The 13,907-nt window shown below is 43.7% G+C and overlaps 1 protein-coding gene across 1 annotated transcript in view; it reads right to left on the bottom strand.

Moving 5' to 3' along the window:
- Nucleotides 1-13,907, bottom strand: part of LOC145256176 (protein MON2 homolog) — a 1,437,553-nt gene that overhangs the window by 608,413 nt on the left and 815,233 nt on the right. The window contains exon 23 of the mRNA XM_080114764.1: nucleotides 12,451-12,561. Within this exon, the coding sequence (XP_079970890.1) occupies nucleotides 12,451-12,561 (111 nt within the window). The remainder of the gene's footprint in view (nucleotides 1-12,450; nucleotides 12,562-13,907) is intronic.

The raw sequence follows: 13,907 nt of genomic DNA, 5'->3' as shown, positions 1-13,907 counted from the left end.
TGACAACAAAAATCAAGAGGCAGTAGCCCCAAAGGACGATAAGAGAGACAGTGCTCCCCAGGAGGGCTACTGCCCCAAAAGGGGAGCAAATCAAGAAAACGAGGGGGCATACAGCCTAAACCTCCCCAAAACAAAAGGGGCAAAAGCTCCCAAGGACAATGCTCCCCAGGAGGCCGACTCCCCAAAAAGGGAAGTATTTCCTGGAAGAAGTATAGAGCAGGGAGAGTCGGTCCCAAAGGAAAGCGGAAAGGAAAATGCCCCTCAAAATAGCAACCCTTCCGCCAAGGAACAGCAAAAACAGTCCAACCTCACCAAAGATCCAACACCAACAAGAGGGTTGGCATGGGGGAAGACTGTAGAGAAGCAACTGTCCCCTCAAGAGTATAAAGACTTGTACTTGACCAAGTACAGACAATACATAGAGGGGGCAGAAATTAAACCAGTGCCAGGCGCTTGGGAGGCAATCGAAGACAGAGTGCTCTCCCTCATCATCTCGGATATGCCGGAAAACCGCCTCCTAGGGATGAAAAAGGAAGACATGGCAGGGCTCCTACATAAGCTAAATATCCCGGTATTATACCTGTACCAGAGGAGCTACGCCATGTGGGACATCCTCCTACCCACCAAGGAAGATGCAGAGAGACTCTCCCTCCAAGAAATAAAGCATGGGAGAGTCAAACTAACACCTGAATACCAGGGCAAGAGAAGGACTCGGGTGCAGGTATTTAATGTGCCAACCCAAATACCTGCGGAAGTATTAGGATGCCTCTTCAGCCAGTACGGTGAGGTAGAACAGGTGACCCCAATACGGTCAAAAACTGGGACTCACCTGGGCTGCTACACAATAGCAATGAGGCTGAAGAGGAAAGGTTTTCAGGCAATACCACCGCTGCTGACATACAAAGACGCCAGCATAACGGTAGTGGTGGAGGGCCGTCGTCCACAATGTTGGTTCTGCCAAAAGCAGGGCCACATGGCTAGGAGTTGCCCCCAAAGGGTAACCCCTAATCCAATAACCCAAAAGGCGGTCACATCCACTGAGACAACGCCCGCACCAAAACAGGCGGCAACAACCCCTGCAACTGCAGCACCAACCCCAGCTCCAAGGAAAACTCAAACCACCCAGGAGGCCAAGGGGGAAGAATGGAGCACGGTAGTGAGACAAAAGCGGAAACACTTAATCCCTTCTGCCACCGTCCCACCACCAGCCCAAAAATCGAGGCAGGAGCCTCTGCAAATGCAGAAACAACAACAGCCACCGCAGCCAATGCCGCGGAAACAACTGCAGCAGCAACTACTGCAACAGCAAAATCAGCAAGTGCAGCAGAAGCAGCAGCAGCAACGACACCAGCGAGAGCAGCAACAACAAAAACAGCTGCAGCAGCAAATAGAGGAGCAGACACAACCAACGGTCCCCACACCAATCGAGACGGGGATCAAGCGGAGAAAAGACTGCTCCTCTGAGGATGAATCCGCAAGTGAGAGGGAGAGGAACTCAACCTCACCTCTCCCCGGTTCATTCGAAAGAATGAAAAAGAAAAACAAAAGAAGAAAAGAGGAAGAAAAGGTGGCCCCCACTCCCTGTGAACATACACCACCCCTAACAACAAAATCCACTTCCACCCCCAAACCACACACTGCAACAACACCAGACACCGCACCAACACCAGACACCGCACTAACACCAGACACCGCACCAACACCAGACACCACACCAACACCAGACACCGCACCAACACCAACACCAGACACCGCACCAACACCAAACACTGCACCAACACCAACACCAACACCAGGCACCACACAAACACCCGTCCCCACACCAAGGCAAACTGAGCCACTACCCCAAAAAGAAAATGAAAAGAATGAACCGAGGGAGAGGAGAGACTCCTCTGCCTCTTGCAGACCAAAGGTCCTTGCCCCTGAGGAACTATGTTATGTAGACCCTCTATCTGTGGCCACAGACATTTCCCATCGGCAGAGGAAAAACTTAAAACCTCTGCTCGATTACAAACAGATAGAGGGGAAAGATGTAAATATCCCCTCAAATTTCCCGGACGCCCCACTCCTAATAACCTTTGTCAGAACTCCAGAGGCCTGCAAGACCAACTTGTGGACAAGGCTGCAGGCCGCTGAAGGGGCGTTTCCGGGAATTGAACTGGTTAAAAAAAATGACCCTTCTCTTGATGAACTGTCAAAACAATGCAAGGGAAGGGTCCCAGTGTTGGTCCATCCGTCACTCTATAGGGCCCTTAAATTGACCTACCCTTTGGATGTCGGCGGCATTGTGAGAGAAGGTCAGGACATGAAAAACCTGACCACCTTGAGCATTGCACACAACGTCGGTGTCCTTTCCCCGGCTGACTTCGGAGCTGAGTGTAACACACCTTAAGGTAGGTACCATGGCTTTGAATTTGGCTAGTCTGAATGCGAGGGGCTTGAGATCATCGGGCCGGGCGGCTCGCCTCCGGCACGACCTCTTGTCCCTGGGAGTGGATGTCGCTGCGATTCAGGAGACGCATTTCGTTTCCTCTGTGGACTGTCAGGTGCTGGCCCGAGACTTTGAGGTTTTCTCAGCATATGGCAGCCCGCGGGGGAAGGGAGTTTCCGTGCTGGTTAAACGTACCCTGTCGGCGACGGTCGACGTTGTCCATAGAGATGCAGTGGGTAGGCTGGTTGTGGCCGATGTTGCCGTAAAAGATTCTGTGTTTCGGGTGATTGCGGTTCATGCGCCCAGCACCGCTCGTGAGAGGGTCTCATTCTTCAGTCAGCTTGACGCGTTTGTAGATTGTCGGAAGCGGGTAGTGCTAATGGGGGATTGGAATTCCATCTTAGACCCCGACATAGATAAGGTAGGAGGCGGAGCTAGAGGATCGGAGAGGTGCGAGTCCAGCCTGGCTGATCTGATGGCTAGATGCGGTCTGGTCGACAGGTTTCGGGTCGAGCATCCAGGGCGGGAGATGTGGACGTGGACCAATAGTGTTTCCTCCTATCCAAATACTTATTTGGACAGGATGTTAGTTAGGAGAGGCGAAGTAGACTTCTTATCTTGTCCCACGTTCACTTGGCTAGGCCAGACGGACCATAAATTAGTTATGGCCCGGCTGAAGCTAGGAAATAGGCCTAAGTTAGCGGGGTACTGGAAGTTAAACACCTCCCTTCTGGAGAGACAAGACTTCCAAGATCAGTTAAGAGAATTGATTAAAAAGGCACTAGTGGGGGCGGTTACCGGGAGTAAGTGGTGGTTAGGTCTCAAAGCCAAGATCAGAAGCTTCTCCGTCAAGTATGCCCAGTGCCTCGCACTAGATAAGGCCAAGACGAAGAAGAAGCTAGAGCAGAAACTAGCCCAGGCTACCGGGGAGGGTGATAGGGTTAGTCAGGAACTAGCTAAGCAGGACCTTCTACGCGAGACTAGCGAGCGTTACGAAGGCCAAGTAGTTAGAGCTAGGCTTAGAAAGATAGGCAACGAAGCAGTCAATTCTGATGCAGACGTGCGCCGTGAGGTTTCTAGGCGTGGCTCGGACAAATATATTGCAAAAATCAAACATCCGAATGGACGCACCCTGGAATCGACTCGGGAGATCTGCGAGGGGTTTCGAGAACATTTCGAGGAGCGTTTTACGCAGCAGCCCGATCTTCCGGTCCTTGAGTTTAGCGACTATTTGGCCGACTCTCCCCGCCTCGAGGCGGCTAGAGCGGCTGGTTGCGAGGGCCGGGTGACGGAGCAGGAGGTCTTTACTGCGCTGAAGCAGGTCAGCTGTGACAGATCGCCAGGACTTGATGGTCTGCCATACGAACTGTACTTGAGGCTGTCGCCCATGTTTCTGCCTCTTCTGACGGATATGTTCAACCATTGGTTTGCTCAGGGATCCATCCCAGGGCAGGTGACCAAGGGAGTGATCACATTGCTGAAGAAAGGTGACGGGCATGGAGGGGAAGAGTTAGATGACTACAGGCCCATAACTCTGCTAAACACAGAGTTGAAGATTTTGGCCAAGGTCCTGTCGAATCGGCTGCAGGTTGTTATCGACGAGTTGGTTGAACCAGAACAGAACTACGCTGTGAAGGGGAGATCGATTCAGAACAACTTGCACCTGATCCGCATGATCCTAGAGGGGGAAATAGATGACGACACAGAAGCCGCGCTGATAAACTTAGATCAGTCCAAAGCTTTCGATAGGGTCGACCATCGTTTCCTGGCATCTGTCTTAGAGGCCGCCGGTTTTAAACCGGACTTTTGCAAGTGGATCTCCATAATGTATCGGCAGCCCATGGCTGTCGTGCAAGTGAACGGAAAGCGCTCGAAACCCTTTGTTATCTCTCGGTCGGTTCGTCAGGGTTGTCCGCTGTCGCCCCTGCTTTATGTCCTGGCTTTGGAGCCTCTTCTCCGCAAGCTGAGACATGGGGAGGCAAATTCGGCCCTGCGCGGAATGGCTCTGCCTGGCGGCTCAGCTGCCAAGGTATCCGCGTTCGCCGATGATGTCACGATCTTCGTGTCGGGCTCCAGAGACATTGAGGTCGTGTCGGAGGCACTCACACAGTACGAAAGAATTACAGGGGCCAAGATAAACCGCAACAAGTCGGTAGGACTGCGGTTGGGCGCATGGAGTGGCAACGCAAACCTCCCTGCACCCTTCAGCTGGACAGATGGCCCGGTCCGGATCCTCGGCGTGTGGTTCGGACCGGGTCTCCAGCTTGACAAGAATTGGTTGGAGGTACGGTCAAAGGTGGAGGCTGCAGTCAGTTCGTGGCTTCCTAGGAAACTTTCCTTAAAGGGTAGAGCTGAGGCGTGCGCCACTTACGTCTTTCCTCTCATCCTTTACCGACTGGCCGTACTTCCCCTGCCTGCACAACACCTAAAAGCTCTCGTCGAACTCTTGTCCTCGCTCCTTTGGGACAGAGGAAGACACTGGGTGAGCAGACAGGTCTGTATTCAACGTCCGTGTGAGGGAGGCTTGGGAATGCCGGACTTGAAGTGTCATCGAGATGCTGAGAGACTGGCCTTCCTGAGCAACTATATGCAGGAGGACCAACCGTGGCACCCCGTGGTTACTGCCGCCTTCCCCGACCTCGTTCTCGACCCTTCCATCGAGAGCCGTCGCAGGCCGCGGGGAGAATCTGCCTACATGAAAGAGTGCCGAGCCGCGCTAAAACGACTACCAAGGTCCAGTGACCTTGTGACTGCTACCCGTAGGGAACTCCACAGGGATCTAGTGAGGGAGGCCGCTGACGACCCGCTATGCGCGCGTTTGGGGTGGCAGCAGAGTGGGATCCGCTCCGCGTGGAGCTGGGCGCCAGGTTCGAGTCATCTGAACAATTCGGAGTTCTCTCTGACCTGGCGATTGGCCCGAAATGCACTTCCACTCAACAACATACAATGCAGTTCTGGGTTTCTGGAGTCGCCCGATTGTCCCCGTTGTGGGACAACGGCTGTGGAAACTACGGATCACGCTTTCTTTGATTGCCGCGAACTCCGCCAGTACTGGTCGTATGTCAGTGGGGTGACGGCTCGCATCGATCCTGAGCATCCTCGCCCAATTACTGTATCCAATGTTGTGGACAACGTGAGGCCGCCGTGGGACCGGGAAAGACAAATGGTCTACGTTACGATTCTGGCCGTGGCGAGAATGGTGATTTGGACGTCGCGTCTGCAAGGTTGCCGGGGGGTGTTGTCTTTTTCTGATCAAGATCTGATCGCGTTCTTTAAACACCAACTACGGGTGAAGATCAGATGTGATAGAAGAAGGCTGCATCGCGCGGCATTTGACAGAAGATGGATACATGTGGCAAGTCTGTGTGTACGAAGAGGAGCCAAATTCGAATACGTGTTCCCCGCCTAGGTGTGGAACGCGCAGTTCTGTAAAGTTAAATTAAACAAGTAGTCTCTCAGCTAGCTGAGTGTGTGTTCCATCCCTCCCCGATTAGGAAGCCTCCAAGATCCCCATCCCCTCTTACCTGCAATTTTTGTTTTTCACCCCTTCCTCTAAATTTTACCCATCTTGGAGAAAAAGAAATACAAACTAACCTCCATCCCTTACCCACAAAATTTTCTTTTCTCCATTCACCCCCATCTAGAGGGCATCCCCACCTAGAGACTGACCCGCAGAAGCGAGGTTCCTTTTACAAACCTAGTGGAACGGGCAGTCTATCAACTAGACGGGGTTGGGAGGGTCCTACTAATCACCTTTTGTTTTTTCTTCCCCCTCCCTCGACACAAATGAATTATTGTTACCATTTTATTGTTATCTTTTTTGTTTTTACACGTCAATAAAAAATGTTTTAAAAATTGGGAGTTACTAGGACGTCCCCCAAGATGAAAGGGTGAATGCGGTATTATGGTGAAAGAAGATACTAGCTGGGAGAAACTTTTGACTTTGTTTAGTTCTGGAGCGACAAGGATGACCAACGACCCCCAAAATCCCCCCTTTTGAGTTGGCCATGTGCCTAAGTTTTTTGTTCACCGTTAATTTTACTGTATTTTTTTAACATGAATAAAAGATTTAATATCTCAAAGTGTAGTATCTGTTCCGGCAGATACTGCAAGCTATGACTAGCTATGACTAGCAAAGACCAGATGTGGGGGCAACCCCACATGCCTGACCTTTAACCAGCTCCCATTTCCCACCTCTCGGGAGCTGGTCCCCTTTTCCCTTCCCCCTCCCTTCACTCCTCACATTAAAAATTGGCCTTGTGCCTAATTTGCTCGGTGGGGGAGCAAATAAATACCATCTGTTCCGGCAGATTCTGCAAGCAAAGACCAGATGTGGGGGCAACTCCACATACGTGACCTTTAACCAGCTCCCATTTCCCACCTCTCGGGAGCTGGTCCTCTTTTTCCCTTCCCCCTCCTTTCACTCCTCACATTAAAAATTGGCCTTGTGCCTAATTTGCTCGGTGGGGGAGCAAATAAATACCATCTGTTCCGGCAGATACTGCAAGCAAAGACCATATGTGGGGGCGACCCCACATATAAGACCTTGGTCAATGTAGGGGCAACCCTTCATACCAATTGTCACTATCCAGCTCCCCTACTCCCCGGGGAGTTGGTCCCCATTTCCCCTTCACTCCTCACATTAAAAATCGGCCTTGTGCCTAATTTGCTCGGTGTGGGAGCAAATAAATACCATCTGTTCTTCAGATGCTGCACTTCCATTTCTTGTTCTCTTTCGGTGGAGGAGAAATCCTTCACGACTGAGACAATTATTTTTGTACCTTTTCTCCACGTTAAAAAACGACCCTGGTGTCTAACTCTGTCCCGTGGGGAGGCATAGTAAATAGGTACAATGTTCAAGTTTGCAATAACATTTCCGTTGGTCGGCAATGCGGATAGATTCGACGCATCTTTAAACTATTGATTGATTCTTGTTGCCTTCTCGAAGTTTAATCATCTAAAAACGTTTGAAGCAACACAGCGTTCTTTAAAATGCACAAAATCCTCTTTAACCGATGCGACGTTAGGACAAACTCTCGCTTCAGGCTCAGCAGCCGGCACAGAGATTACAATCTTATGCCGCCGAAATGAGTGCCAAATGTCCATCACTTGCTTTGCCGTCTTTTCTTATATGATTAATGCTTTCCCAATTAACTTTGGTTGTTCGGCAGATGAAAAAGGGTTAACTTTGGAGAAACTTGTTCTATTCCGTCTGTATTAGAAGAAATCCTGACCAGAAAGAGGGCGGCTTAAAGACAGAAATAATTGGAAGAAGTGCCGAACTTGTTTGCATTGGACAAAAATAAGCGGTTTAAAAAAAAAATAAAAATTAGAAACTTTCCTTCAGAGATGTCTGAAAATCTGAGAGTTTTATTTTTGTTGTCGGTCGAACGTTATGTCACAGTTGTGTTTTGTCCAATAAGAACAGGAAGTGGATCTTGGGTTTACTTTTGGCAGTTCCCTTATTTTCTTCTTTCTTCCTCATTCCATGAGCAATGTTTCTGACAAAGGGGGAAGAATTACTGTTTTCTGGGTCAGAATCTATTCCATCTAACACTCATCACTGGCAAGATTTTGAACTTGAAATACAGGTATCCAAATAAGTGTTTTGAATTTGAATACATTCTTTATTTTTTATATCCTTCCGCAATTTTAACACAATCTGACTAAAACATTAAGAAATCTTTTTATAAAAATGTAAAAATCAAACAATCTTTATTTATGAAAAATAATGTCTTTTAAATGTTGCCCATTTTCAACTTCGCATATTTGTACTCTTTCCAAAACTTTATTCATGACAAGTTGCAGAATCTCTGGATTGCTATTTAACTCCATTATTTTGTTCCTGATGTTTTCCTTCACTTCTTGCAGAGTTTGGGGTTTGTTAACAGACTCTTTTTTTAAGAAAAGGTTGGGGCTAGTCAAGTCTGTTTTGGAAAGAGCACAAAAATGCGAAGCTGAAAATGAGCAACATTTAAAAAACATTCTATTTATCTTTAATGTTCCAATGTCTTAGTCAGATTGTGTCAAAATTACAGAAAGCTCTCATCAAAAATAAAGAATCTATTAAAGTTCAAAACCCTTCAGTGACTTTTTGGACAACCTGTACTATTGTTTTAGCTCCTTAGATCAAGTGGCTTCATGCCATATCGGAGCAATTTCCACAAAAAATAAAGAAAAAGAAAACAAATACTAATATTTTAAAAGTTACACCTTTAAGATTCTATATAATCAATATTAGAAATCCATTTCCAACTGTAAACTATGTTATGTAAGAAACTTTATTGTTTGTTCATGCTATTATTTGTGTAGGTAATCTTGCTAAACAAGCGATTATTTAGGCCACAAGGCTGGATTATAAAGAATGAATATCATAATGTGCAGTTTTTACTTTGTCATATATTATGTTTATATCCAGCCCTGAGAAACTCAAATTCGCTTGTTTAGTAATTATTACTCCCTAAAATAAAAGCATGAAAAATAACTGCTTAATAACATTATACATTGAAGTTTAATGAAAATTTAAGCATCATTTTTTTTTTTACAAAATTACTTTAGACAAGGCATGAAGCCACCTGATATAAGGACAAAAGATAATTATTGCAAAGACAAACGATGCCTCTTAGATTTAGCTTAAAAAAAAATACTATAACTGGAAGGAAAACAGTAAGCAGGAAAGGAGTTCCCCAATATATGGTTAAGCTTAAACATGGAAAAGTAAAGGACTAGTTGTTAAAATTGGAAAAGAAAAAGACAAGATATTCTAGTAAAAAATATAATAAATTTATAACTTCAAATATTGCAGCATTAAGAATTGATTATATAATGCTATAAATTGAATTAAAAAAAAATTCTTAATACTGCAATATTTTAAGTTATAAATTTATTTTTATTATAATTCACTTGTTCTTTTTTTAATTCGTCTTATTTTTTGCCCCCCTAAACTCATATGTAATAACAATGTACGGCACTCGTCTGCTTTCAATAAAATCCCCCCAATTATCCCCCTTTCATGCTTTCATTAGTGAATTAGTAGCAACAGTAGTCGCTGAAGTGACATGGTTGCTATGGAAACCAGTCATAAAAAACGTCGCTCAGCTCATATTTTTACGATTTTGAAAACCAGAAAATTCATCGTAACTTTTGTTTTACTGAGCAGAAAATTGAAAGAATGTTTTCACAATATAGCTAAGAAGGTGATCTCTATAAACTGTAATAAATGTTTGAAAGTTGGTCAAAAAATGAGTGAGCGATGAAGCTTTAGAGCAGTTCTAAATGACTAAAACTGCTACTTAATCATATATTCAAAACACGGTAGAGTTTGAATGATATTTTGCAACTGATATAAAACTGTTAGAAAATAAATAACTTATGACAGCTGCAGTATTTTCTTTTTAACTGTCAAACAGGTTAGCAGAAACTGTGGCCCTCTTGCAGGTGACCAAACAGTTCAAGGCAACTCTGGATGCATCATGGCCGCTGATCTTTGGATAATTATCCCTCACTTGAATAGCAGAGGATGTATAGAGATGTGATTCTGACATAAAACATTATAAATGAGAATTTAAATATATCTTTTGATGAGTTTCTCTTCTCAGTGCCAAGGCATGGTCTCCAGCAAAAGTTAGAAGAATGGCAGCATTTCTAATTTGCCTGCCAGAGAAGGTGGTGCCAATGCCTACCATCACTTTCGATAAACATTCAGATGTAAACGTGGACTTTTAACTCTTTTACACTAGCCTGGGTGCCCGGCATTGCCCGGGTATTTGGAGGTGTGTGTTGAGCAAAAAAAAAAGTGGTAGTAGGCAGGCAGGCTCGAACCCATACCACTAAGAAGAAACAGAATGCAAAAAAAAAATAAACGTGATGTTTTTGCTGTTGCATCCATTACCAAAACAGAAGTGATGTAGGTTTAAATTAAGGTTAGACAATCAAAACGAGGGGATGACTTTTGCAAATATCGTCAACTCCTCCTGTAGAAAAGTGCCCAGTTGAGGGTGAAGGAATTAATGTTTTTAGCCATTTTTTTTTATATTTGTCGTCCGAAGGGTCGAGTTTCAAAAAGATACCGATCTCATGAAAATCTATTGTCTCTGTCGAAAGTTATAGGCAGACATACAAACATACATACATACATACATACATACATACATTCAAACAGACAGGTGAGATTTATATTATAGATGGCTTGTTGCATTTTGCTATTTTTTGACATTAATTTAATAAGTTTCCTTTTGGACAAGCGAACTTCGTTTGGTTATTTAAAAAAAAAAATTTTTTTTATTTTACAGCAAGCCAACCGTTTTTTGGCTTATTTAATACCAAATCTAGTCATTTTGGTAAAAGATTTTATACTTCAAGTTCTTTATATTTTCTAATATTTATTCATGTTATTTGGTTAAGTTGTTTTGTTTTACGGTATATCAGCAGTCAACAGTTTTCAAGTTCACTTATTTCGGTAAAAGATTTTATGCTTGAGTTCTTTATATCTTCAAATATTTATTCATGGTGTTTGGTTTGGTTTGTTTGTGTTTTTATCAACTTATTGTTGTATTATTTAATGCTGAATTGGGTTATTTGGCTGAAAGTTTTTATTCTTTCAAGTTCTTTATATCTTCAAATATTTTTTGTTAGTGTTGCTTTAGTTATTTTCTGCAGAAAAATTGTTTTTGGCTTTGCAAAACATGATTGAGTTTTGGAAAGGGAAAAGAAAAACAAATGCAACAACAATGGTTGGTGCATTTTGGATCAGGAAACCAGTACCTTCAAACGGCCTGATCTGGTAGCACCAGTAGACGAGTGGAAAAATAACCTTTTTTTACTCATATTTATATTGCAAACAATTTCTTTTTTACCTCCCAAAAAGTCGTTTTTCAAAAGAATATTTCCTTTCTTTTTTTCACCAGGTCAAATGTTTAAAATGCAAAAGGCAAGTATTGCGCTTTAATTGTGCTCTAAACAAAAATATTCACTTCAAATGCACCCCTATCATATCAAAGAACATACTGTTGATTTTATATGTCGGGCCTTTCAGCTTGTGTGATAATAAAACTTCTCAAATGTACTTATGATGTTAGATTATATGACGTATTAACTTTGATCAAAATCAGCTAATCCTGCTTTCATTGGATTATTTTGATTATTGATAATTATTGAAGACATTCCAATAGAAACCCTATCTAAGAACACTGCGGGGCACATGAAGTACCTTTGTGTGAAATTTCATAAAAACAGGCCTAGCCATTTTGGAGTCAATAAGGAACGAGCTGACACACGAAATACCTTTTATATGATAGTAGAGATTATTTTATTTCAGTTAACTATGGTTAAATTTCACAAACATCAGCAATATCTAAATTTCAAAAATGCCCTCCACCCAATTTTTACCGAATTTGCATAAAACTAAATAAAATATATCCAACATTTGGCCCCCTTCATCTGTGTTCCAAAATGTAGAAAATTCTCCAACACCAAAAGAAATTTGGTAGAGCAGAGTAGGACCGGGAACAACGCTTGTGAAATTTTGCAAGATCGCGACCCCCAGCTCTGAGCAGGAGTCAAGGAACACGAGGATTGGAGACCAATCTGTGTGTCTGTACTCTTTTTATCGGTAATAAATGACGTCCACTGAAAGTTTCCGTCATCCAAGCACGCCCTGCTCCAATGGGAGCAATCCTTTAAATAGCTAGTAACAATCATTTATATGCAAGTTTTGCCATCAGAAGCAGCAGCAGCAGTAGATATAAGCAAGAGTCAAACGTCACCGGTTTTGTTTAGTCCCAAACAGACCCGACCCTCCTCCGATCACCAACCTCCTCTAGTCCGGTGAGTTTAACTTATTTTTCTCACAAAAATTCATAATAATCGGTTAATCGGTTTAGAAATGAATTCCAATGTTTGTTAGAAAAGCGATACATAAAAAAAAAAGATATAAATAGAAATTTTATAAAACCGAATGCATTTCCTATCACAATTGATACCGTCATTTCAACGTACACAAAGGAGAAAAAGATACTCACCAAGTTGACATGCAATGGTGGGTCATAGGAGTGACTGAGTGCAGCTTTCACTAGGGACGTAATTGCCTCTGCACCCCAGCTTCTCATGGCTGCATGTGGATGTTGGCAAACCTGACAAGAGAGGAGAGAAAATCAGTAAAAAAAGGATATTCAACAAATAAACAAAACACAAAACAAACAAAACAAACGTCTACATCCAAAAGAATATTTATGGCGACAGACTTAAATTAAAAGTCACCAGTGGATTCACCTGCAGACTGTGGACTGCGTCAAAAGGTCTAACCAAATGTCGACTGCGTCAAAAGGTCTAACCAAATGTCGACTGCGTCAAATGGTCTAACCAAATGTCGACTCCGTCTAATGGTCCAACCAAATGTCAACTCCGTCTAATGGTCCAACCAAATGTCGACTGCGTCAAATGGTCTAACCAAATGTCGACTGCGTCAAATGGTCTAACCAAATGTCGACTGCGTCAAATGGTCTAACCAAATGTCGACTGCGTCAAATGGTCTAACCAAATGTCGACTGCGTCAAATGGTCTAACCAAATGTCGACTGCGTCAAATGGTCTAACCAAATGTCGACTGCGTCAAATGGTCTAACTAAATGTCGACTGCGTCAAATGGTCTAACCAAATGTCGACTGCGTCAAATGGTCTAACCAAATGTCGATTGCGTCAAATGGTCTAACCAAATGTCGACTGCGTCAAATGGTCTAACAAAATGTCGACTGCATCAAATGGTTTAACCAAATGTCGACTCCATCAAATGGTCTAACCAAATGTCAACTCGGTCAAATTTTCTAATCAAATGAGAATTCAGTTCTTGTTTTTTGAGGATTGATAATTTGTATTGCTTGAATTATTGGACTCATCTTAAGAATTATTTTCACTTTTTGGCCGATATTACCTCAAACCGTTTTAGCTGCACCTCATCTAACAGAAAGATTTATGTAATTCATATAGAATTGTGGAGAAAATAGAGACGGCTTACCACAAAAAAAAACAAAAAAAAAACGTGTGCGTGTCTGTCTGTCCTGCGGGCTGAGAAGGAAAAACAAAAAGATCCAAGATGGCGAACGTGGTCTTTTAATGTCCACGGTCTTGCATAGTTCTAAAAAAAAAAAAAAAAAATCACGTCTCGCACATAATTTTGAGGTGCGCCCGGGCACCATAAAAGCAGGTTGCTGGAGGGAGAAGCGTTCAGACGTGTGTAGAGTGAACATTGTCAGATTTTTCCGAACTTGTTTACATTGGACTTGAAGGCAATGATATTGTAGTCGGTCAAGAAGCAAGCCAGCAGAACAGTGTTGCATAGGCGGGTAGTTCTAAGAAAGAAACGTTCAGACCTGTGTAGAGTAAATATTGTCGTGCGACTCGTCAAACATTTCCGATTCGCTAGCATGCTCTCATTCTGTCAGACACTACCTGGTAGAAGTCCTAAGTCTGCATTGACCCGT

The sequence above is a fragment of the Euprymna scolopes genome, chromosome 32, assembly GCF_053919585.1.
Source record: "Euprymna scolopes isolate OS-2025 chromosome 32, ASM5391958v1, whole genome shotgun sequence".
NCBI classification, from domain to species: Eukaryota; Metazoa; Mollusca; class Cephalopoda; order Sepiida; family Sepiolidae; genus Euprymna; species Euprymna scolopes.
Note: the sequence above shows the minus strand (reverse complement) of the source record. Positions and strands in the feature narration are given on the sequence as shown.